The following is a 25,130-nucleotide window of genomic DNA, read 5'->3' as shown; positions in this document are numbered from 1 at the left end:
GATCAGTGAGAACAAGAAAAAATTGCAATTTGAATTTTTTTCAGCAGAAAGACGACTCGAATCATCAGCACATTCGTAACCAAACATTCTCTTCCTACGTCGTACCGTGTTTTTTGAAAACACCTCTAATATACCAATAATTAGCTCTGCTATTTCGCGTGCGTTTGTGATCACGTGGTTAGCCTATATCCTGTATTTCTACAGTCTTCCAAAAACTTCGGCGGAGGGGCCCTCATTCCTTGCGGGGCCCCCTCCGATCGCAGGGTTCGGAGGGCGGTTGCTATGCCTCTGTCTGTCATGAAGTATCAGATTAAGTTCAGCTCGTTTTATGCGGCGTAGATCGTATACCATCGTGACAAGGAACATAAAAACAAAATATATGAGACACCACTCCGAAATGGTAGAGAGGTTGTAGAACTTCCGGTCACTCTGTTGAAAATATGTACAGAAGTTGAAAAGGCGACTTCAATATAATAATATGTCAAGTTGACATATTAGGCTTTTATTAATGCAAACGCGTCTAAAATCTTTCGGATGAATCACGCTGCAACCCTTTTTTGACGAACAAGTTTTTTCAGCCAATATTCGATTCAAACTTGGTTAGTTTTGAATCTTTATCCTCGCATTAACAAGTCATTCCTGGTAGTTTTGCATAACTTGTAGAGGCTTTTGACACAGGGCCGGTTACCGAGATTGGCAGAGTGAAGTTTTCCGATTGTTGAAGTGTTGTTACTGGGAAATTATTCCATCCATTAGGTACCGCTGAATGGAGAGCAGTCCTTATAGAATGCGTTGCTCAAGCGCACACCCGAGAGTCGAACCAGCGCCGGGTGATCTTGAAGCTTCTTCGTTCACGCGCTAACCAACTGAGCTTTCGGAGCGGACACTTGTAGCTATCGGGGCGTAAATAAGAAAGTTGGAGAAACATGTTTTTAGGCTAAACAATGTTAGGCGAGTTGGGGCTGTACTTTATACGGTTTTTTAAAAACTATGTGACCTACTGCTACCGAACATAGTTTGACCTCTTTACACTGAGTCAAGTCTTTTTCAATTAAAGAAAAAGTTTTTCAGCTTTTATGCCTGGTTTTAGTATTTTCATAAGCCGTTGAGATAAATACTTTTTCAACAAAATTTTTATCAAAATCAATATTCTTACCTGCAAAAGTGCTGTTCCAATAATGACTGTTAATAATTGTTTGTTAAAAGAAAATTCCTTTGAAGCACCATTAGGCCTACATAGAAACATGTCAGTCTATAATTTTAAATTGTTTAAACTTGTAGCGCCGTATGGCGTTTTCGGTTATATGTTTATCTTGAAATTGTCTTTCATAAGCTAAGAATTACAACTTCCAAACTATGGGTCACGACCCCAAAAGGAGACACAGCTCGTAACTCTGGGGTGGCCAAACTAATTATAAATTGACCTACAGTGGGTTGTGTGCACTGGAAACTGCCTACAAAGGGGTAGCATAGAAAATTATTTTATGAAATAAGGTCGCACAATAAAAAAGTTTGAGAAGCCCTGGTCCATTCAATAACAGAAATAGCTTACACAGAAGTGGATGCTCTTATCTATTTCACAACAGTTCCTATAGAATTTATGTAAAATTTTTGCAATGTAACTTCATCAGGTGGTGAAAATTTTATTGTGGTTTCATTATGCCTAGTAAATTCCTTAGCCAGTTCTAGTAATTTAAATGCAAGCTAGAAACATTAAGTGAGCAAACATTTAAGTGAAAGTAGTGCAAGCGTTGTGCAATAAATTGTATCAACAACCAAGAAGGCGTCGTAACGTCGCCTTGGTATCATCTTCTGTTTCCTTTGAAGCAGGGGCTGTAGCAATAATATCTCTTACTTACAGAAAGGGTTGGTTTATTTACTTTATTAAATACTACGAACGCAATTATACTTTTAGAAATCAAGAAAATGAAATATCTTCTAACAGGTGTCAAACCCACAACAATGCTTGATATGAATGACTCGGTTACATGTCTTGTAATACAAACGAATTTATTTTCACACGAGTCAGTTCTATCATAAACAGCTAAAAATCGAATCTATTTGAATAAGCTTAATTGAAGATGATCTAGCTGCTATTATTGTAACTGTCTCCGCCGCCAGTGTAGCCAAATCGTTTGGCATCCGCTGGCTTCGATCAGTCTTTCAACAAGGTTGATAGGATCTCCATTCTGTTTTGTCCTTTGCGATGTTTTGCAAATCTTGCTAGCTGATCGAAATAGCTGCTAGCTGATCGCTGATCGAAATCGATTTTTATTGGAGACATTTAATTTGTTGAAAATGTTTTATAATTATAAATTTGTAATTTTGTTGTTTACGTTTTAAAGGCTACTCGTTTCTGTTCACAATTTCTGTATTTTTTTTGATAGCCTAATTAAGCTACTTACTATTGAAATTATTAACAAGAATGGTTTTCTGTTTCTACTGCCGGTTTCCTGTCTTATCATTTCTTTTTTTTTCTAGTCAATTTCGTTCATTTTACGGTGGTTATTTTACATTGATGACATGTCTGCTCAACTACTTAACATTGGTTAGCACTGCAATCATAAACTGTGGTAAACAATTTTGCAGATGCCATGTTTATATTTATGATTAACTTAAATTATCACTATGTAACTAAAAAAGAAAAAAATTTTGTCCTTGGGAAATAATTGTTATTTTCTGTTAGCTTTTGCCTAAAAAATACAAAAAATCTTTATTGTACCACAATAACTTCAGGTTTGTGTTCCTCAGATTAGTTTAAATTTTTTCTCATTTCTCATGAAAATAGGCATATACATAACGTTGAAAATTTACTGCCAGCTGCTTCCAGCAATAGTTACCTAATAATGGGTAATTGCATGGGCTGTATCCAAGGGGGGGGGGGGGGGTGAGGGGGGTGATCACCCCCCCACTTATTGAAGTGGTTTGGAATGACTAAGACGATTTTAGCCCACTGTCTAAAAATCACCCCCCCCCCCCCCCCGAATTCTAAAAGTGGATAGAGCCCCTGGGTAATTGGGTATAATTAAGTAACACTTGGATTCTGTTTGCACACAAAGCCTTGCAAGGTTTTGCTTTTGTGATGAAACAAAAAAGGCTGAGCATTTTTGCAGTCGCATACTTTTCTTGAGCAATTTATTAACATTTACTGCTTTGCGAGATGCAACCCTACACGGTGTGTTTGTCTTGTCTTCAACTCCAAGTTACAGGTGAAAAGCGCTCTTACTACCGCCATAAAAAAGATATAAACGATAGTGTCGGAAAATTGTCATTGACATACAAATCCAAAACAAGTAGGCTACTATATCTTTATAAGTCCACTGCTGAGTTACTCATTTCTACAATAGAGCAATGGGACTTAATTGGATGACAGTGTTCAACTTATTTCACAAAGAAGTTTTTCAGTGTTCTACACATTTAAAGACAGTTTATGCTACTGCTATGATATTGAAAAACTTTTTTAGGCTAAATTGGCATTTCCTGCAATCCTTGAGTGGAAGCTCTTCACCGACAGCTCATCTAGAAGTCTCACAGCTGTATTGTTGAGTAACGCAGACAAGTGTCCCTCCATTCTTCCGGCTTACTCAGTTTATATGAAGGAAGAATATTAAAACATCAAAATCGTGATGAGTGCATTGAAGTATAGGACCTCTACAATTGGGAGGTTGTTGGTGATTTCAAGATAGTGGTCTTCATAATGGCGCTTCAGGGTGGTTCTATCAAGTTTCAATGCTGTCTTTGTCTCTGGGATAGCAGAAACATAGCTTTTCACTACAAGAAGAGGAATTGGCCTCCAAGAACCAGCTATGAGATTGGACCTTATAATGTAAAACAACAACCTCTGGTGTCTGAAGTTTAACAGACAGCTTGGACCTGTTTCATGTCTGTAGTTAACAGATTTTTGGGCAATCACAAGACAGAGAATTACAGGGTGCTTTTTGATCAACTCAGAGATGGATGCGTGTTAGAAAATGGGATGCAGGATGTCACTGAAACTACACGCACTACATGCTCACCTTGATCAATTCAAAGATAAAAAGGGCGACTCCTCAGAGAAACAAGGTGAAAGATTTGCTCAAGATATCAGGTTTTTGAGGAACGCTATATAAAGGCCAGTTGGCTTACAATGAAAGTATGATGGAGGACTACATATGAACCGTTTACGTGAAAGAAAACTGATATATCATCGCCAATCTCAAAAAAAATAACATTCTTTGTAATTATGTTATAAGTTGTAAGTGCTTTACGTGATGACGCATAAGTTTGCTCAGTAATAATTTTGACCAAAGACCTGTAGCAGGGTATTCAGGCCTTTAGGTCTTCTATCGTGTTTGTAACCTAAATTAAAATCGTGTTCTATACATGTTTTTGTCTTGTTTATGTATTTAAAGAATCTCTGAAACAACGTTCATCGTCATTATTTTAGAATGACAACACAGACAACAATAAGTAATCTTAAATTTAACTATTTTATATTGATTTAAAAAGATATAGTGGGAGCCAGTGCATTAAAAAGGCACAATTAGCCAGAAAATCCACTAAATGAATCTCATTAAGTCAAAACCGAAGTTTGAACTTTATGAATGCTCATTTTTGTTGATTCAGGCCATATTAAATCAGAAAATAATAGTTTTAACCCAAGGACAAATTTTGTGTTACATAGTGTTATTTTGCGCTATATAGTGGAAGATCTCGCAACAAAAGCTTTGATCGCGACCCACTATTTGCGAACCCCTGGTTCATAGCTGTAGGAGACCAAACCATTTTGGGGGGGCAGAATGTAAATTTGCCCAAATCTGCACGCTTTTATAGAAATTGCCCAAGTATAGTGTATGCGGTGCATGATAACAGTGAAAAACTAACATAACAAGATCACCAGCTAGCTAGAATTTCTTACCAAAGTAATCAAGATAGAACAACTGAATTTATCTTTGAAGATACTTTGCTCTGTAGGCTACGATCTTTTTCTAGAATCCATTGCTTATCTTTAAAATAACTTATCTGTCTTAAAATACCTCATTGAGTATGCATTCAAGTGCTTTAATTAATTCTCCATTGTATAATATCTATGCCAATGAGGTAACATCAAAATTAAGATAAGCATGTCATACACATTCAGATATAATGTTTTAGGTATGTTGCTCTCATTGTCAAATTTCTGCAGTATTGCAGGCGCTTGCTAACTGCCGACATCAGAACCGAGGGCTATACATCTGCAGTAAACTATGGTAGGCTACGGTACACATAACCAATACATGCCATCGTGCAGCAGTAACTGTTGAATGCTTGAGCTAAAAACTATAAAAATATGCTTTCTACATCATCACAAGAAACACTTTCTATGCATGCAGCTTGCCAACATTTTTTGCAACCAGAAAAAGCAGGTCAAATTAATGCAAACAACTGGATCTGTCTCCACAGAACAGAAGTCAAGATATTAATGAAAAAATGGAGCTGCCATGTTTCACACAAGATCTTGCAAAGCGAATATTTTGCCAGCTTGCATGGCAGGTTTTGAGTTTGGAAAGCTTTAAAATAAATGAATATATTATCATTGGTTTGAGATTATATATTTCAGCAGTAGCATTTTAAATGTTGGTGAAATTAACATGACACAGTTGCGTAAACAAACTAAATATTTTTTTTGGGACGCAACTGCATCATTTTAATTTGGGTAGTTTTATAAAAGTAACTAAACAAAGCTAAGCAACACCATAACATTAACATTACATTTAACAGGTATAACATTCTTTTGTTAAATGTTGTGGTGTTGCTTAGCTATGTCCGTTTATGGTTGAAAAAGTACTGTAACCTCTCTACCCGAGTTGTTTTATAAAAGTATTCACCAGATTTATATAAATTCATGTTTTGTAGTTGCCAAATCAAGATGATGCATTTATGGATATTATGAAAAAAATTAAAGACTTTGTAAATTTTGATGCCGGGGCAACTGCATCATGCCAATTTGGGCAGTTTTAAAAATAGACTATGATCAGATAATTTCATATTTTTTTGTTGCCCAAATCTAAACGATACAGTTATGTAAATGGGAAAAATTAATGAATTTGTTCATTTTGGGGAAACTGCCTCACGCTAATTTGGGCAGTTGCATAAACAGACTAATCAGTTTCATCAGATAATTTCAGGTTTTCAGCTGCCTAAATCAACACGATGCATTTGTGAAAATTAATAAAATTAGCTATATAACTTAGCAAATTTTGCGTTTTATTTGGGCAGTTTCACAAAAGTATTAGAGATATATTTTGGTGGCTGCCCAAATTGACATGATGCAGTTGGTTAAATGCATTTCGTACTACAGTTTGATCACCATGCAGTACAATACATCAATACGGGTGTGCCAAATGAAAATTTTGCGGAACATTTCTTGTGCAAATAAGAGGCTGTAGCCTACTTAGTTTAATAGGTAAAATATATTAATTTATAGTTTTTCTTAATTCATGCAATTTTGTAGCTTTTCATATAGCGATTTTTGCTCTAATTATTGCAAGATTTTGCCCGTATTCGCGACGTTTTGAAACAACAGGGGGGCGGCTGCCCCTCTGCCTCGTACGGCTATGCCCTGGTTACATGATGAAAATAGTGAAAGTGGATTGTATAAGCTTTAATGTAGATAGGCAAATATTAAACGTTAAGGTAGTGCTACTGCAAGTCAATTCTAGATCAAAGGATACAGACTAACAAAGACACGGTTTCCAAAATTGCCACAAAGATTCTGAAGTATACAACTGATTTTCTGTACACATTTTGGGACATGTGCTTCCAAGAAATATAGACTATAATCCAGCTATCAACTACCGCGCCTATGAAAGCTAGAAACGCACCAACCGAATGGGGAATTTTGGCATGTATCCACTGAAAAGAAAACAACGGGTCAATTGCAGCTATGCAACGTATCTTTAATGTTTGTAATACATTTCAATTGGTTTTCACTATTTAATGTTTGGCTTGAGAAAAATGTACAGTAAGCACTCATTTGTAGGCTGCTTAGATTTTATCAACTATTTACTATATTGTGATTGCTGAGAATGGCTTTTCAATACGCAAGTTTTAGAATGGTGAAAGCACTTTTTAACACGTTTGCCCCGAAATTTTTAGTTCAAGCCTGTTTTAAGTTATCTTGAAGTGAAAGCACAAACCAGTTTCTTTTATATTTTTTGTGAAGAAAATTTTAGAATTTCATCTATGTTACCATTTTAAAGAAAGAACGTAAACCGAGTGAACATGCATCATTCAAAGAGTGATTGATATGACAAGGTCACCCAAGTGGATTGCAATACTGGTGGCTTTATTTGCCTCTTGTTAAACTCCCCATTGACTGTTTATAAGCTATGCAAAAAACAGATTGTAAATTTTACTCTTTTTCATACAAATTACGTAGAGCAGTTCATAAATTTTTAAAATGTTTAGCACAAAAATTTCAAGTGGTATTGTTTTTGGCTTGTTTATATAAAAAGTAAAGAATTGCAGAATGCACTGAAAGCATGCAAAAACTGAAAGCACGTAAACCGACAAGGGGCCCCCTCCAACAAGAAGAAGTGGTGGAAAATGCATCCTTTGGCTTATGTAAAACTACAGCAAAATATAGCCTGTAGCTTAGCCTTAAAAAGTGTGCTGTTTTCAGAAACACTACACATATGAAAAGTTTAAAAAGCAAGAATATAGGTTTGCTTCTATATCACTTGGAATACCTGAAATGATCCAACAAGGGTAATACCAAAACTTGCAATACATCCTATAATCAAAGCAGCAGTGTTGCATTTGGAACCATGACCGTGATAAATGACGTATCTGCAAATAAAAAATATGTTGGTTGCCCCAAAACTTTAAAGGTAAAGTTGTGGATTGATTTGTATTATTTCTATAATCTCATTTTCTCTGGTTTATTCAAAACAGGCAGGCTTTGATAAAAAAAAATTCTGTCTTGTTGAAAGACTTGCATAAGATCGTGCAAGTTTTAAACCCATTTGGTTGTGCGATCTTTGTACTCGACTGTTTTGGTTGTGATTGCGGTATTTTGTTGAAAGAATAGATGGAAAAGGTAGAATTGAATTATTTTAATATAGCATAATCAAAGCAATACAATTTACTGGTTAAACTGTAAATATCCCAAGCGAACACCCAAAGAGTAGCAGTTCCAGAGGCTTGGTCACTTGGTTACGTGCCAGAAAACCACAAAGAGAAAAAATGCATTTTTCCGTCTTTCGCAAAAAAATCTCGTTCACTTTAGCCAGGGGTTCTTAAACTTTTTTTAACGCGGACCCCTTAAACAAAAATTTTAGTTTGCGTGGACCCCCTTTATGGCCTAGTTCGAGAAACTTTTTTGACCAGCATGAATTGGACATAACGCAATAAAATTAAAATCAATTGGTAACAAAATTTATTTCTATTTGAATTAGGACCTTCTGATGATCCTCCTTTTAGGGTGAAACAGGGTGTCAAGGGTTTGGAGAGTAGTAACTAACTCGTATTTGATTTGAGGTAACAAAATTTATGTTTAATTAAATTTAAGAAATAGCAAATGCAGATTGTTTTTCAATATCTTCGATTTAATTTCACTAATGTGAAGGATGCTGCTGTTTGTTTTCAACAAGAACATGAAATTGTGGCTTCGTCTTTGATAGGGCAACACGCATGTCATCCTTTGCATCCAATCGGTTTCGACTCCTTGTTTTGATAGTTACCAAGGATGAAAATCCTGACTCACATAAATATGTAGTTGCAAAAGGGATTATAGCAGCCACGGCTCTCTACCAAAAGAGGATATGCATAAACCTTTCACAATCTTAACCTATATTATAAACCTAGTCTAGCTGACGTCTAGCTTAGCTGCAACCATAGACTCCTATGGCTGCAACTGATAAAATTTTGCAATGTTCAAATAGCGATAAAAACGACAACGTTGCAAAGACAACAAAACAACAATTCATTTTTGAAATTATATATACACTAAGATTTCCATTGGGTCTTCATGGACCCCCTAAAACTAGTCCGCGTACCCCTTGGGGGTCCACGGACCCCAGTTTAAGAACCCCTGACTTAAGCACATTACTATGACATTACATTATACTATATTAATTAATGGCATGAGAGGATCTGTTAGGTCACAAACCCTTCAAAAACTGAAAAACTTGTTTGTAAAAAAGTATTTTTTCTCAGCTACATAAAGTTATCTGGCGGGTATTATTTTGCCCAAAGTCGTCCTTCGTTCGAACCATTTAAACCACTTCCGAATCAAAGGAGATTAAAACGTAAAGGTGGTTCCATACTTGATTCAAGTGTCGGGTATGAGAAGATAAGGTTCTCATTGTACTTGTACAAAACCTTCGATTCTATGGAGAGTAGGGTAGCCAGTTCTTTTCCCTCGGCCGCCTTTCCTTCATCAATTATATACCCACCGAATTTATTACCCCCTATAGGTAGATGTGGGCGGTGTTTTCAACAACCAGATGAAGCCTGGAGTCGAACCAGGTTTGCATAATTGGAAAGCCAACGCCTTATCCGCCTTAAATTTATCAAAAACGTGCTGGGAGCAAGCTATCAGACTCTCTGATCATATTTTTGATGTCACTCATACTTAAAAATTATCTTGTCCATTTTTTCAAATATTTTTGTTTCGACTTGACTCTGGTGTCACTCCAATTTTTTTCTTACTTTAGCTGCTCCAATCAAACTTTTCCAAGTTTACCATTATTTTTAGCGGTTATACTGGCATTGCATATAGCCGATTAATTATGTGTGTTTATTGTTGTGTTCATTGTGTTTACATTTGCACTCCATCAATAACAAATAAGGTTCAATTAGCAACAAAATTCTTTTAGCTAAAAGTAATGGTAAAATATGTTTAGAATATCTGTAAGGAAACAAAATTGGTTGATCTCTTATCCTCAGAAATGCAGCATTATAATGATCTCTATTGAAAGGTAATATAATTACATTTATATTGGTTGCAATTTAGTAGGTTATAATGCAATTTATTTATTTGGCATGTTAACATATTTTAAAACATATGTCCATACATGAAAATACTGAAATGGCCAAAAATCCATTACAACAGAAGCAAATTGATAAGTGATTTAATATTCTCACCGTGAAACGTGACTTACTTGTAATATAACACAACTGTCGCAAGAACAGTAAAGGCACCCCAAGTTAGAAAGAATGTAAAAATACAACTTTCTGGAGGATAAGCCCCCGCTTGACTGACGAATGGCCAGTGAGGAAGCTTGACAACATGATCATAGCTATCAGCTATTCTGTAACTGAAAAAGAAATCAATAATGAAACAACACTACCAATTCAGGGTTGTTAACCCTTAGAAGGTTGGGCTCCTGGAGTCTTGCTCAGTTTGGGGGGAGGGGCGGCGATTCTTCTTATGCTTTAGGAGTGATATCTCTGTTATTTTTTAAGGCACGGTTACAAAATTTGGGATTCACTTTGTAAAGTTATTCACGCTGAGCATATGCGAAAATTAAAACTATGTGAATTTTAGAACTGCTCATATACGTTGAAATGGTGAGGTGACTTATGACTGTAATTGTATCGTGAGTTTACACATTATTTTTTGGTAGAGTAATGAAGAACATGCATTGCAATGTTGTGATTAAAATTTTTTTACATAATTTTACATACAGCCAATTCCCTTCACGCTGTGAAACAGTTCGGATTAACGAGACATGGGCCAATTAATTACTTTCATCCAGCTGGTGGGAAAATTTTAAAAAATAGAATATGAAATATTTCAGAGGATATGCTGAGAAATGCCTTATATCTCTCAATTTATAACCTTTATTCGCTCAAAATTTCAGCTCAATAGAGGTGAATAAAAGTTAGGAAAAGTCAAGAAATCTCGTAGTCGCAACTGCAGTGGTTTTAGAGATACAACTGTTGATACAAAAAAGTTGAATTGACAGCCCTCCCAACCTTCAAAGGGTTAAGAAACAGATACAGTTTCTGCTTTACAAGTTCAAACGACGATAAATGATTGAGCAAAATTCTAGCTAGTTAAAAGTAATGTTAAAGTACAGAAAAGCTAACAAAGTGGGAGGGGATATCTAAAAATAATCTAGTAAAATATAAGCGAACCCTATGAGTCGGTTTCGCTATTGATTACATAGCAGGCTCCAATAAGTTGTGTTAGATTATTTAATTAGCAGGATGAAAAGATATAAAAATCTCCTATAGCTTAAGTATAACCTATTTGTATATTTTCACACACAGTACAGTAGCATTGACAGGGCTCTAGATAATTTTAAGGGCCGGGAACATTTTCAAGAGGCCCGGAAACATGAAAAAAACCACAGCGTATTTTTGGATGCATTGCGTTTTTCTTAAAACTTTCTTAATTTGTGGCCCAAGAATCTCGTTGGTACCGAGCCCAAAATTTCCTCTCAACAGCCCTAGACCGAGCAGCACGGGTTGACATAAAACTTCAAGAATGAAGACATTCGATTGAATAGCGATGGTGAATGAAGAAGGGGTCATTTACCAAATGTGTTTGTTGATAAAATCTCGAATTACAACATAAGAGCACCGTCAAAGAATGTTCTCGGTAACGATGCAAGGAAACACCACAGCTGATGATACTGTAAAATTTGAAGAGTGCTAAACTATTGCTTCACTATCCACACGATCTACAATGGAATACTGTCTGACAAAATAATTTACTTTTTTTGCACTAATAAAACAACATATTCTCAACCAAATATCTCATTGATATCGGCCCACATTATACTTTCAGCGTCCCGGTTCACACATGCAATGAAGCTTAAGCTCACTGCACTTTCTACATCATATGAAACTGAGAAAGTCGAATTACATTTCGTTTTAGTCATAATCAGATTTGTATATAACTCTTTCAGTTTTACTTTAGCAACTTACCAAATAAAAAATCCACCAGGCATTAAAATAAGAAATGCAATCGGAAGATAAACAAAAGATTTCCAACAGTTGTTCATAGTTCTTGAAGATTGACCAACTCAACCAATAATCTGTAACTTAATGTCCTGAAAATTGGTTTCGATAGGGATGCTACGTAATGGCAAACTGTCCTTTTTGGAAAATCTGCATATGACTATCTCTGATAGTAATACAATTAATAAATGCGATATGGTTTAGTTATCATTGCTTTTATAATTTTCAAGTTTATGGAAACACAAGTGGAAATGTGAATCATCATTGACCATGTTCAATGGCGTACGCAAGATTTTCTCAAGGGGTGGGGAGGGGCATTCGAATTTTTTTTTCGATTTGAAACGAAAAAAGACCTATTTGCTAATACCAACTCAGCTTGCATTGACGATAATTTTTTAGCTTATAGCTACTAGTTCACTCGTTTGGGTAGATTTTGCATTGAAAACAAAAAAATGTAAGATAATAGCTTACATGACGTTGCATAATAATGTTTTACGTCAATGACGTAGTTACCTTAACCCAATGAACCACGAGTGTTGAGGGTATACGTTCAGTGGCGTATGCAAGATTTTCTTACTGGGGGAGTGGGGCGTTCGATGTAACTTGTCATTTTTTATCAAGAGTGGCTTAATGTAACTTTATAGTCTAACAAGGTAGCCGAGGCTATCTGTAAATGAAATACAAACTCTCACGGTCTTTGCGTAAGTAGCTGTACTTTTGGATTGAATCATTAGATATGTGAATTTGAAAAGCATGATGGCAGCCCTAAACGGATAAGTAAAAACTGTAATTGATCAATCTGAAGATTTATGCTTCAATCTGAAGACATTGCCCGATTAACAGGCAATGTCTTCAGATTGAAGAATAAATCGAACCTCTTTGTGAAAGTTTAAATATCGAATGAAATTTATTACGGTACTTTAAACAAAATCTATCGCTCTCTGAACATTATAACGAAAAAGAAGGCCTACCTTACAGGGTCATGCGGGCACCATCTTGTCCCTCCTCCTCCAAATTTTACTAGTGGCTCCCTACTTTTTAGTAAAAGTGCTTAAAATGTTTTTCAAACCATGAGTTGTGAATTCGTATTAAAAATATCAGACTGTTACTCCTAAAAAAAAGACTGTTACTCCGTATAAAAAATATCAGACTGTTATTAAAAATATCAGACTGTGACTCCACAATCTGTTAGGACTCCATAAGTTATTTGACTTCACAACGATGCAGGATTGCAGGGTTATAGAGCTTAACTAAAATAACTAAAAAAAATTTCAACATCATCATTTTCAGCCTGTGGTAGCCCACTGCTGAGCAAAGACCTTCACCTTTTTTGCCAATCTAATCGATTGTGTGTTTCTTTATACCAGTGTTCCACATTCTACAAAATCTAAGGGAAAAAATGACGCAGTGTTGGCCCAAAAAAAAAAAAGATTCTGGGTTGAATGCAAAACAGCCCACTTCAACAAGGTAGTTGCAAAAAAAATTGACAACGTGGAGATTTCTTCCGTATGCAAGGCCCCTCTCCCCCTTCTTAAAAAAGTGTTTTAATTTAAAAAATCATCTCGAATGCAAAAGTAGCCTATACGCTGGCTAATCCCTTGTCAACGCTTCTGTATGCCATTATTAAACACCTTCGTTGTTTCACGAGCATTTAATTTTGAACAAGTCTTATGCTATCAACATTTCACTTTCCAAGAAAGCGAGAGCGTAGCATTATTTATTCTGTCAACTCTAACAAAGTAGCCTAGATTTACTGGTCTTGGCGATTTAAAATAGTCATTGGTAATGGTGATCAACAATACAAAATCGGTGAATGCAACCTAAGCTATAAAACGTCCAGTTTTGTAGCAGTTATTGTCACATATTTTATGTAAAATTGCCGAAAAACGCTGCACCAACTAAATATGAATATGGGTGGACCACTAAACAGAGATTTGCGCCCACTAACCGGGGTTTTGGAAGCGATAAATAGGGCAGTGCGTGATCCAAGCTATTGAATATCCAGCTTCTGCAGCAATATTTACAATATTTTTTCATTTTAAAAAGCCAAAAAATCATTGTACAAACTAAAATGAGTGGGCCCCTAAACAGCCCGCCCCTCCCCCCGAGGGTAACGGTGCAATTAATACGGCACTACTACCCAAGACCACTCTTGAACAATAACATGTTTGCGCTGCAGAATCAAAACTACGCTAAAAAATCAACATTTTTTGAAGGAGAGGAAGCATGGCCCAATGCTTCCCCGGCGTATGCCACTGACCAATTGACCATGTATTTAATCGTTACAGATAATAGATTTTCCTGTCAATACGCAACCCGTCTGGGGTATCATATCTAGGCTAAAACAAAAAAATCTATACTAAAAATAAGCACCTTGATAGCCTTTCACGTATGAAGCTTGAAACTTAAAATCTTTGAAAATAATATTAGTAGACATAATGAAAACTTTGACAAACTAGTCACTTGCTCTATTTCATGTAGGCTATACTATGCAATCAAAACCGGCCCATCACATAAGTGTAACATTTGACTTTGTGGAAAACGGTATTTGAATGTGAAAAGGTGTTCCTTTTAACATTTTTTAAGTGTTTTGATGACCAACCTTATTGTTTGCCAACTACAAAATAGCCCATTATTTTATAACTTTTCTCAGTTAACCCTTTCATTCCCCATGTTGCCATGGCAGCGTATTTTTAAACTAACATAACCTCTCCTGAATCGTACCACATTTTTGTGGTTGCGTCATATCCTTTTATGACAGCTGTTTTGAAGATTTTCACGCGAAACTGATTGAGGCACATTTCAATAATACGGAAAATGGAGACCACGCTAAAGTAAGTGCCACTAAGTATACTTTATTGTTTTACCGACTGTATTGTTTGCTTTCTTGAAGGAGATTGATACTTTGATTGAACTTATAAGCGGAATATTGTGTGAATCCTTTCAAATGCCGAGACTTTTTTTCATGTGTTGTCATATGGCAACATTAGTAGGCCTACAATACAGAACTTTTATTAAAATCTGCTGTTTTTGCTATACCCGTATTTACTTCTTATACTCGGCATGTTTTACAGATATTACACTGTAATTGATGTATTACGTCTGATATCACAAAATAAAGATGGTCCTTCAGAATTTTACATTGAACCTTCTGATGTGAGAGATTTAACTGATGAGGATTGGGCGGAGGAAAATGATTGTACTCCTGATCGCTTGTGCGGAAATCAATTGCGTGCTACTGCTGAATTACTGGAAAAATTAATGATGAAACTGAAGATTATTTATCAAACCCAGGAAAAAAACTAAAATCGTGAAAAAGAAGTGTACCGTGAACAAGTGGCGGAGGTTCTTCTCTACCATTAATGAATCCAATGAATGATTTCTTTGGGAAAATTCCCATGCTAATCTTTTTCCAGTGGATGTATTTGAATTGTTTTATTTTTATGATAATTTAAGTGAACTAATAGTGGAGCAAAGTACCGAGAATTATCAATCTAAAAATTGGCCAGATGTAAAAGTCACCAAAAAAGAGATTAATTGTTTCTTGGGGATTCTGAATATTTCTGGGTAGGCTACTCCGAAGTTCCTAAGAAGGGTATGTATTGGTCGACTGGTGAAGATGTGCGTAATGAAGCCATTTCGAAAACCATGCGGCGAAACAGATTTGACCTAATCATTAAATGTTTACACTTTGCACTAAACTCTACCCTTGATAAAGAGGGTAAATATTCAAAATTAAGACCCATAATAAGTTATGATAACATCACATAGATCTGCAAAAAAAATTTATGGAAAAATTTTTACCAGAAAAAGACATTTCTCATGACGAAACAATGATGGAATACTTTGGAAAGCACAAATATAAGCAGGCAATACGTAACATGCCAATTCGATTTGGCTACAAGGTTTGGTGTCAAAATACAACTTTAGGTTTCCTTGTGAGTTTTCGAACCTTATCAATCAAACTCTTTTCATGGAAATGACAAAACTGATCCAGAGTTTAGTAAAAGTGCTTTAATTGTCTTATATCTAATAGACACATACGTACCAATGATAAGAAGGCCTTACCATACCATTTTTGTTTGGACAATTTATTCACCACTATCCCACTCCTTGAAAAGATGCTTAAAAGAGGATGGAATGCAACAGGGACCATTCGCATACCGTAAAGCTGTTTCCTGTCGTCAATCAACACCATAACCAAAAAAGATCGTAGTCATTCAGAATCAGTTACATGTGATGTTGATCATGGACAAATTTACAGCATATAACAAGAGGGAAAGACAACGCTGTAGTAACAGTAGCATCAACACTGCATGGACAGAATTCACAAAAGGATAAATCAAAAGGTGGAGTAAATGCGAGCATTAAAATGTCGATGTAGCGATTTCTCGAGTGATTCAGCCCTACAACAGTCGAGTGGGTGTGACGGATAGGATGGATCAAAATATAAATCTATATAATACAGAATTGGCATCAGGGGTAAGAAGTGGTGGTGGAGTTTATTCACTTGGCTTTTGGATGCAGCTGTGCATAATGCTTGGCAAATTTTCAGAAAAAAAAACATCTACACCGCAAATTGATTTTAGACGGAAGCTGGCAATGTTTTACATCTCAAAATATGGCTTTCCTTCAAAGTATCAAGAAAGAAAATCACAAAAGCGCCCTGGGTTTAATGAAGGACGACTAGATGGAATAGGACATTTAGTCAAACCGATCCTAAGAAAATGTCGCTGTGCCAATTGCCCATGCTGTAAATGTGATGTTGGACTATGCCTGAAATGTTTCATATCGTACCACACCAATTAGTTGGAGGCAAATTGAACTATTTTTTTATCAAGGACTGTTTTGTTTTTTGAACAAATTGCAAAAGCACTGTTGTTAAGTTGCTTGAATTTAAAATGTAGCATTAAAATGTTTTCTCTTGTTTGTTTTCACTTTGGAGCTCAGAGTAGTAATGAAAAAATGGTTCGCAAGATAAAAAAAAGTTTATTTTTCTGTTTTCGAGGTTTTCACGATAGCAAACGCAACCACTCAGTCGATGAATTACATGATAATGCGGTAGGATACTCATTAGGGTGGGTCGATTTTCACATAAAATTGTCGGATTGTCGCATAAATCGGTATTTAAGTGAGGCTTGCCATACTAAATAAAGTGTTAAAATTTCAATGTGATGGTGTGCTCCTAACCACTTACCCCAGGTGGTATGGAAAAATACAATTTTTTACTTCACGGTAAATTATATTCAATAGGTAGGCTACAGTGAAAACGAAACACAATTGAAATGTAATAAGTTAAAGCCACACCTGGATGTTAAATTAAACAACACAGTCTTTCTTTGATTCAAATATAGGCCGCTGCTTCCTTGCATCTAAGATAGAATAAATCATTGAGTTCCTTTTCTTCTTTCCGACAGTTTTGAGGCTGACCTCAGCGACTACACGAATCATTCTTTCAACGGCTTGAGTCTGTGGTGTGTATGACGACTTTACTGGGACTGACTTTATTGCATCCCAAAGTTCATCCTCAGTCTTAGTTCTTAGCAGTGTTGTACGTTGACGGCGTCAACTTTTTGTTGACGCTGAGGCTAGCGCCGTCAATTTATTTTTCAGTTGACGGAAGTGATAGCGCCGTCAACTATTTTGCCGATTTTAAGCGTCAAGCGCTATGCGTCATTTTTTTTCATGGAAAATCTCGTTACAAAATAAGAGTTTCACAATGTATTCTGGCCAACGCGACTCATTCGAATTACCGGCTTTTGCGTTGGTTGGAATGGCTACCTGGAATACACGCGGAAGAAGTTCGCCAAATGGTGATCACCCATGTAGCCTATTGAGAACGAGGGATCAGAGACAGAAAGCGAAAAATCCATGAATGGTATCGCGGACGTTGAAGATACTTTATTTCAAGAGCTCTATGCCCCTGACAAGAGCGATATTGGTGCAGTGGACCTCGTTAAAAGATTTATACATGCTAAACTATCACAGCACGCTTGGAACAATGATACCTTTCCGAGTAGGCTAAACGTTTTCAACTTGTTTTTGAAATACAACACACCAATACCAACCAGCGCTGCTGTGGAACGCATGTTTTCACTTGGAAAGGACAATATGCGTCCCAAACACAGCAGATTGTCAGACAAACGTTTTGAAATGCTTGTTTTTCTGCAAGGAAATAACTAATAGCCTAAGCAGGCCCCGCAAAAGTCAATAAAGTCAAAAATTTTTAAGGACCTCGTTTATCCACAAATGAAAGAATAAAGTTGTTTTCAGCACCTAAGGGACTGTTTCTAAGAAGTTTATAGGTCAAAATTGATAATAAAGTCAAAATTTGACAAATTATGGCTTTTAACAAACTTAATTCTGTGTTTCTAGAGAGTAATTTTTGTCAAAATCCTCGTGGAAGCATTGCAAATCAGAAACTGCGATACAATTCGACTCTCGGGGTGTGCGCTTGAGCAACGCACGTTAAGGACTGCTCTCCATTCAGCGGCATCTAATGGATGGAATAATTTCCCGGCAACAAACTTCAACAATCGCAAACTTCACTCTGTCAATCTCGGTGACCGGGCCTGCGTCAGTGATTCAAAGCCTCTACAAGTATGCGAAACTGCCAGGATTAAGCTCTGCAAGAAGCTTTCCCAGTCCGAGGATAAAAATTCAATCAATCAATATTAACTCATAAAAGCAGGAAATATGTCACAATGACCACGGATCAGCAGTAACTTTTATCGCAAATTGTCCATTGTTTATTCATTGTTATGTATTTAAATAATTTTTATAAAACACTCCCTCTTCACAAATATGGTCTTTTCGAAGATCAAAAATCTTGATTTTAGGAATAGCCTACTGACATTCTATAATAAGTTACAAAAATGCCTAAGCAAGCTAAATCGTCTTCTGTCTTCAGCAAAAGTTAGATTTGTGGAGATTTTCCTGTAGCTATAAAACACAACGAACTTTTTATAATCCATAAAACACCTTGACTTTTCGACAAAATATTACGTTTGGGTCTGAAATCGACAAAATATTATGTTTTGGTAAGTGGTATCAATTCAAGAAAGAACTGTGCCCTAGATAAATAAGCAATTTCGTTAGGTCAAAATAAAGTCAAAATTTGATAAAAATAAAGTCAAAATTTTTTTTTTTAGGTCAAAATAAAAATGGCCTTACTAATAAGCTAAGCAGCTAATTAAGTTTACAATACAGTCTCAAAACATAATACCTGCTCTTTATTTATAGCTATTGTTAGCCTAAACTTGGTTGAGATATTTACGTTTTATCAGACGCTGGCAAAAAATAGCGCTAGAAATTAGCGCTGACGCTGACGCCGTCAATTTCTTTAAGAGCTTACGTAGTACTTTACGCGTCAAGTTTTTAGGCAATTCGCGCTGACGCTGACGCCGTCAATATATTTCAATGACGCGTACAACACTGGTTCTTAGGTAATAATAATGGTGGTTCAGTATCCTCAATCTGTGGCCAGTCGATCATATCAATATAATCCATCGCATAAAGATTCAGTTGATCAGCAGGGCGATGGAATCTTCATATTATTGTAGATGAAAGCTTTCGTGCTTTCAGAATTCGCCTAACCGCTACTTCACGAATGGGAGGTCTATTGTCATGAAGCATGGCATATAGGCTATATAATAGCAAGTTTTCGGGGTGAGTTGCATAACAATTTTACTTGATCGATTTGTCGATGACAGACTGTAGGCTACTTCTACTGGCTCAAGTCCACGACTGAGTTGTATCATAAGGAAAAGTAGCCTAGTGCTGGAGCATCGCTGATATCTGTGGCCATCTTAGTGCAAACCATACAGGCCCATATACGGTTGCAATGGATCGGTTCAATGTCTTCTGATGGATGGGTTTTAAACCATTCAGGCACGTTTTAAACCTTTCAAGGTTTTGCCACCTTTTCCCGTTCGTTAACGTGCTGGTAGGTCTATATCGCTTTTTGTAGTTAGTATCTTTTTCGTCCCGGACGCGTTAATGACGAAAAATAAAATGATTGATGATTGATTGATTGTTTGACTAACATAATAGCGGCACATTCGATTTGCTCCTGTGAATGATTATATTTCCCAGGATCTCTGTGTAAGAGTGTTTCAGAGCATTCCCCAGAACTGATTGCATGGCAGATTTCCAAAAGGTACATCTGGTCCGTGCTTAGATTTTTGAATTGTCCAACTTTGGCAAATGGGGAGTTTCAATTTTATCAAACAATGCGATCTCCAAGGCCATGGGCGCCGATCCCTATAAGACAGTGGGGACATGTCCCCACCATCTTTTTACATGTCCCCGCCATCTTTTTACATTATTTTTATAACGTAAAGGTTTCTGGGAAATTCAAGCACCTGTAGCCTACCTGAATCTTTATTCTGAAGAGTCTTTGCCTCAGGCTGCATCAAAACTGAAACCAATTTGTCCAACAAGATGGCTCACACGTGCAGCTGCTGTAAAAACAGTTCTTGATAATTATAAGTCAGTATTGGAAGCTTTGGAAGTATAGCCGTGAGTCAATTTGATTCAAATATAGCAACACGTGCTAGTTGGCTTTTGAAATATTTTTCTCATGAATCAAGTGTGCTTGGGTTATTACTGGCATTGTCTGCACTCAGTGTCTGGAACGTTTTAACAAAGCCTTGCAAGGTTGCACGGCGACTGTGGCTGGCATGCTTGAAGGTGCTAAACTCCGCCATTTACGCAGTGAAGAAGAATTTCATCGTGTTTTTGTAAATGCTGAGGGGCTTGAGTCATTGAATCTGTCACGTCCCAAAAAGATCTCAAATCGTCTTCAACATGGCCATGGTCAACCCCCTCAACTTCAAACACCAGAGACGAAATATCGGTCAGAGTATTTTGCAGACATTGACAGCGGCAAGAAAAATTTTACTGACTATTTCAATTCGACTGATCTTGAGCACTACAAAATTCTACAAGAGGCACTCTTTAGTGGAAAGCTACAATTGCATGTGGTAGATAATTATCTTGAGTTCTATGACACAGAGTCCCTTGCAGAAGAACTATGCTTCTTTCGAAAGCAGTAGGCTACCGGTAGCCTACAATAGAAAGTCGGTGGAAGATTTTCGAATGATATTTAAGAAGATACCATCCGCTGATCTGCAAATGTTTCCGTAAATGGAACTTTCTGTGTGACTTAATTTTGCTCATTTCACCAAGCCAGCTCGGGTTCAGCTGAACGGATAGTTTCAACTTTGCGACGTGTCAATACTTGGTTACGATCTACCATGACACAGAAACAGCTAAATCATGTAATGGTCTGCCATGTGCACAACACAGTTTTGAATTGGATCAACCTCCATGACCTCTCCAAGGACTTCTTTTTGAATTCGCCGGAAACTCGTTGTCGAGTGTTTGGACGTCTGCTGTCCAATGCTGACACTGACAATTAAAATATATATACATCGCATTAGACTTGAACCAACTGTATTTGCTTGTTTGTCAGAACAGACCCCCGGTCTTTCTAGCTCGCCTCGCTCGTCGCCCCTTCCTACCTTTCCTAGTAAATGTCCCCACCAATTTTACAGAGCGATCGGCGCCCATGTCCAAGGCTATAAGGTTTGACCACAGAATATCGCCAATTTCACCAATGAATGTTTCTGGACCAGATGTCTTTCCAAATAATCCAAATAACTTAGATGCTGCAATGGTAACTCATTGATGGGCAGCAAAGGCTAATATAGCCTATATTCCACTGAACTTCATACTGGATAATGGATATGATCTTTTATTTTAGCAATTACTCCATTACGATTCCCAGTATTCACTGCTGTCCCGTCACAACCTGTTATTCGAATTCCATCCATGTTCATATTCTCGTCGATCATACATTTAAAATGTCAACTGAACGACCACTTGGTGTTGTGACATGAGAGATGTAGATGTCACCAGGTTGTGTCAGTAAAACGTAATGGTATTCTTTTATTTTTCTCCTGTGGTGGTAGTCATCAAAGACATATGATTCATCCTTTCTCCCATCAAAATAGAGCGATATAAATTATTGACGACATGTTGGGTTGGTTTCAATCCAGTACGGCTCCTGACTTGGCTATGTCTCACTTTCCGTGGGTCAATAATGATGTCAGTGGAGAAGTTTTTTCCCAACACATCCTGCAAAGTAGCAGTGGCAATAGCAGAAACTGTTTCGTCAGAAACCATCTTTTGATGGGCTTCCCTTGCAACACAAGGGATTGGGATGGTATTGTAGGCACTACTTGTTGAGACACTCTCCATGCAACTCGGATTACTATCGGATAAATAAGATAAAGAATCAATTTCACAAAGTTTTTTTGTGGCGTGTTAAACCGCACAACTATTAAAAGTTCGCTCACTGCGCAAGATTGCCAGATTGAGCAAAAAAATGAGATAAAATGACAAAAATTTCCGCAACTTTTCTCCTAATCTGGCAACCCTGCTATAGAAACAGAGGTTCATTGGGGTAATGGGTTGCTGTGCACCAAACGATTTTAAACTTTGAGGAAATGTTTAGAAGGTAAAGCCGCACCTATGTTCAAATTTATATGATAAATGGAGAAATCGACCCACCCTAATACTCATTATTCATCTGTTTAAGCTGTAGACATATTTTAGAGATATCTTTTGATTAGGCAGAACTCTAAACACTAAACAGGGCCGGATTTATCAGGAGGCAGAGTAGGCAGTTGTCTAGGGCGGCAAATTATTGGGGGTGGAAAAATATACGAATATATTACAATTATTACATTGATAATACTGTACGTGAATATAATAATTCACAACAGATATATTCAGATGTAAATATATTATCACATTACACACATTTATAAACAGTGCGGCAAGTCATCGCCCCTAGAGTACTTCACGCTTGATTGGTTTTCAACAATATGTGCTGCTTAGCGCTTCTTTTAGTTATCTGTCTCGCTTAGTATGGAGGACTAGGCTTTGTCTGTGCAATTTTTTATTAATCTTTGTTCGGTTTGCTTCACTGTTAGTAAATTTAAAGGAGCCTAGAAAAAATGTTTTTAGTCAATGTTAGGTTGATGGAAAAGTTACAGACTATTTTGTGTACTTGCCTTGATGCTTAAAGTATGTAAACAAGCCAAAAAGTAAGATTAGTTTACGAAAGAACTTTAGCTTCATGAAGTTTTATAAAAATGGCGGCAATGAGGACAAGTGCCTGTAGTGCATCGAAACATTGAAAATCACCATCAAAAAATTTTTTTGGTGGGCAACACTTTTATCTGCCTAGGGCAGCACTTAGGCTAAATCCGGCCCTGACTATAAACACGATGTCAACCTGCTACACCACTTACCGTACTAAAAGTACCCATATCCTTCCAATGTTTCCATATGGCAACAGGCCATTTTGATTTTTTGGATCCATTGCAAAGCACCCAAGAGCATAAACTAGATATGTTTAATTATTTTCTTAATTTGAGCATTGAAGGGTTAAAGCAATGTTAAAATGGGAATAACCTTGAGCCAACGACGTGTGTTTTCAGATGTTCGATTGAATACAAGCAATCCTGGACTAACAAAGCTGTTGATAAAGATCATCCACCTCATTCCTTGTAACAAGTAAGCCAAGTTTACTTTAAGTCGGTGGCAGGACATGTCATTAGTGTCACTTGGGCTCATCACGTATAAGTGTTTCTCCGACCCATGCGACAGGTGGAATTGCCTGTACTGAAAATTTCACTTACTGAGGATCAGGAAAATGAATTCCTCTCGCTGGAACCAGGGCCGAGGGTTTATCTTTTTACTAGGCCTACCATATTTTCATCGCCTAAAAAGAGGACACGTTTCGCCAGCGAGTAAAATACAAGTAGAATGTTACGTACGGTATGAAGAGTTTTTTACATCTTTTTGGATAATTATAGACGTATGCAGCAAAAAAACAGACAAATTTGTTTTTTGCAAGCCGATTTGTTAGATTTAATAAAAAAGTGACAAATCAGGCAGTAGGCTATCTGCAGGTAGCCATGCCTTAACTTTTTTCAGAAAAAAAAGCATCAGCTTTAACGAAATCATCAAATTATTTGCATGAAATATAGCCTAATTGAAGTTGTGTAATGTATATATACAGCTGTTAATGAGATGCTAAGGACAGACTCAACTAAACGCCTGTTATCTTCGTTGTACTATTGTGACTGCATCATAGATTAAATTCATTCTACATTTGCGCCCACATAAGTTGTAAGTAGGCCTATCCATGCCACGATTTATTTTAAAAATAATTATTTTTGAAATACTTATGTTATTCACAGTGCACATTGGATATTTTTTTCGATTTGCTTCACTTGAAAAATTAGCCAAACTATTAAGTTGGTAATCAGCAACGTCTACAAGCGCTGAATTAATACAAAATAGATCTGGGTAAAACAATAATTTATTGTAAAAGTGTGAGAAGCTTAAAATGTAGCTTAAATATGTCAAACTCTTTTGCAAGTTTTTGCGTTTTTTAATGTTTTATTTCTTTGTGATTTACTCCATTTTTTAATTTTCTTTTTTTTTGATTTTGTCCCAATTTTTCATTTTCACAAGTTTGTTGATCAGATCTCCTCAAATGAGGAAATTTTCTCACAAGTAGATTTGCAGTTCCACTAGCATTCATCGCTGACCACTATTTGGCTACTTAAGACAATCGCAAAGCAATGTAGTGTGTTTCAATGAACGTCTGAGATTGTTTAGAACAGCAGATCAAATAGTACGTCAATGTTTTTTTGAAAATCTATAAATCAGCATGTTGCATTGGTACAAACAGAAATGGTTAGAAATTGCGAAAAAGTCACATAACAATGAAATCCTGTTGAAAATATGAGCAAGAAAACTGAAAATGTAAAAAAATAGGACATTTGAGCATTTTTGGGTGTCCTCGGAGCACAATTTATTTTTTTTCAAAAAAAAAGGACAAATCCTCTTAAAAGAGGACATATGGTAACCCTATTTTTACGGCACCGGATGCCCTGTGACTTGCAGTCTCTGGTTGTTGCCATTCGCTACAAAAATTTGAATCAGCATAAGGCTACCAAAGACTACCATATGCCCTCTTTTAAGAGGATTTGTCCTCTTTTTTCAAGAAAAATAAATTGTCCTCCGAGGACACTCAAAAATGCTCAAATGTCCTCTTTATATTTGACATTTTCAGTTTTCTTGCTTATGTTTTCAACAGGATTTTATTGTGATGTAAC

At 36.6% G+C, this 25,130-nt stretch overlaps 1 protein-coding gene and 1 pseudogene across 3 annotated transcripts; one reads left to right on the top strand and one right to left on the bottom strand.

The window, feature by feature from the left end:
• Positions 1-29: 29 nt before the first annotated feature.
• On the bottom strand, positions 30-24,684 carry LOC145769357 (transmembrane protein 150A-like). Of its 3 annotated transcripts, none has more exons than XM_082580969.1 (7): positions 23,253-24,680; positions 11,899-12,008; positions 10,125-10,280; positions 7,710-7,809; positions 6,693-6,873; positions 1,157-1,182; positions 30-429 (listed from the first exon to the last, which is right to left on the bottom strand). In XM_082580969.1, the coding sequence occupies exons 2-7, from the start codon at positions 11,973-11,975 to the stop codon at positions 199-201; spliced, it is 771 nt and encodes a 256-aa protein (XP_082437095.1). In that variant the 5' UTR covers positions 11,976-12,008; positions 23,253-24,680; the 3' UTR covers positions 30-198. The 3 variants fall into 3 exon arrangements, with proteins under 3 accessions (XP_082437095.1, XP_082437096.1, XP_082437097.1); XM_082580970.1 differs by having other exon boundaries at positions 11,899-12,023; positions 23,253-23,294; XM_082580971.1 differs by lacking the exon at positions 11,899-12,008 and having other exon boundaries at positions 23,253-24,684.
• On the top strand, positions 3,161-4,208 carry LOC145768265 (uncharacterized; annotated as a pseudogene).
• Positions 24,685-25,130: the final 446 nt, after the last annotated feature.

The sequence above is a fragment of the Aplidium turbinatum genome, chromosome 4 (assembly GCF_918807975.1).
Source record: "Aplidium turbinatum chromosome 4, kaAplTurb1.1, whole genome shotgun sequence".
NCBI lineage: Eukaryota > Metazoa > Chordata > Ascidiacea > Aplousobranchia > Polyclinidae > Aplidium > Aplidium turbinatum.
Note: the sequence above shows the minus strand (reverse complement) of the source record. Positions and strands in the feature narration are given on the sequence as shown.

What these genes read in the sequence shown, in the direction of transcription:
- LOC145769357 (XM_082580969.1), bottom strand. Translation starts at nt 11,975, where the DNA reads ATGAACAACTGTTGGAAATCTTTTGTTTATCTTCCGATTGCATTTCTT. An exon ending in ACAGTTGTGTTATATTACAA is followed by an intron (nt 7,810 to 10,124) that starts GTAAGTCACGTT and finishes TTTTATTTGCAG; the next exon opens with ATACGTCATTTATCACGGTC. An exon ending in AACCGTGTCTTTGTTAGTCT is followed by an intron (nt 1,183 to 6,692) that starts GTATCCTTTGAT and finishes AATTATTAACAG; the next exon opens with TCATTATTGGAACAGCACTT.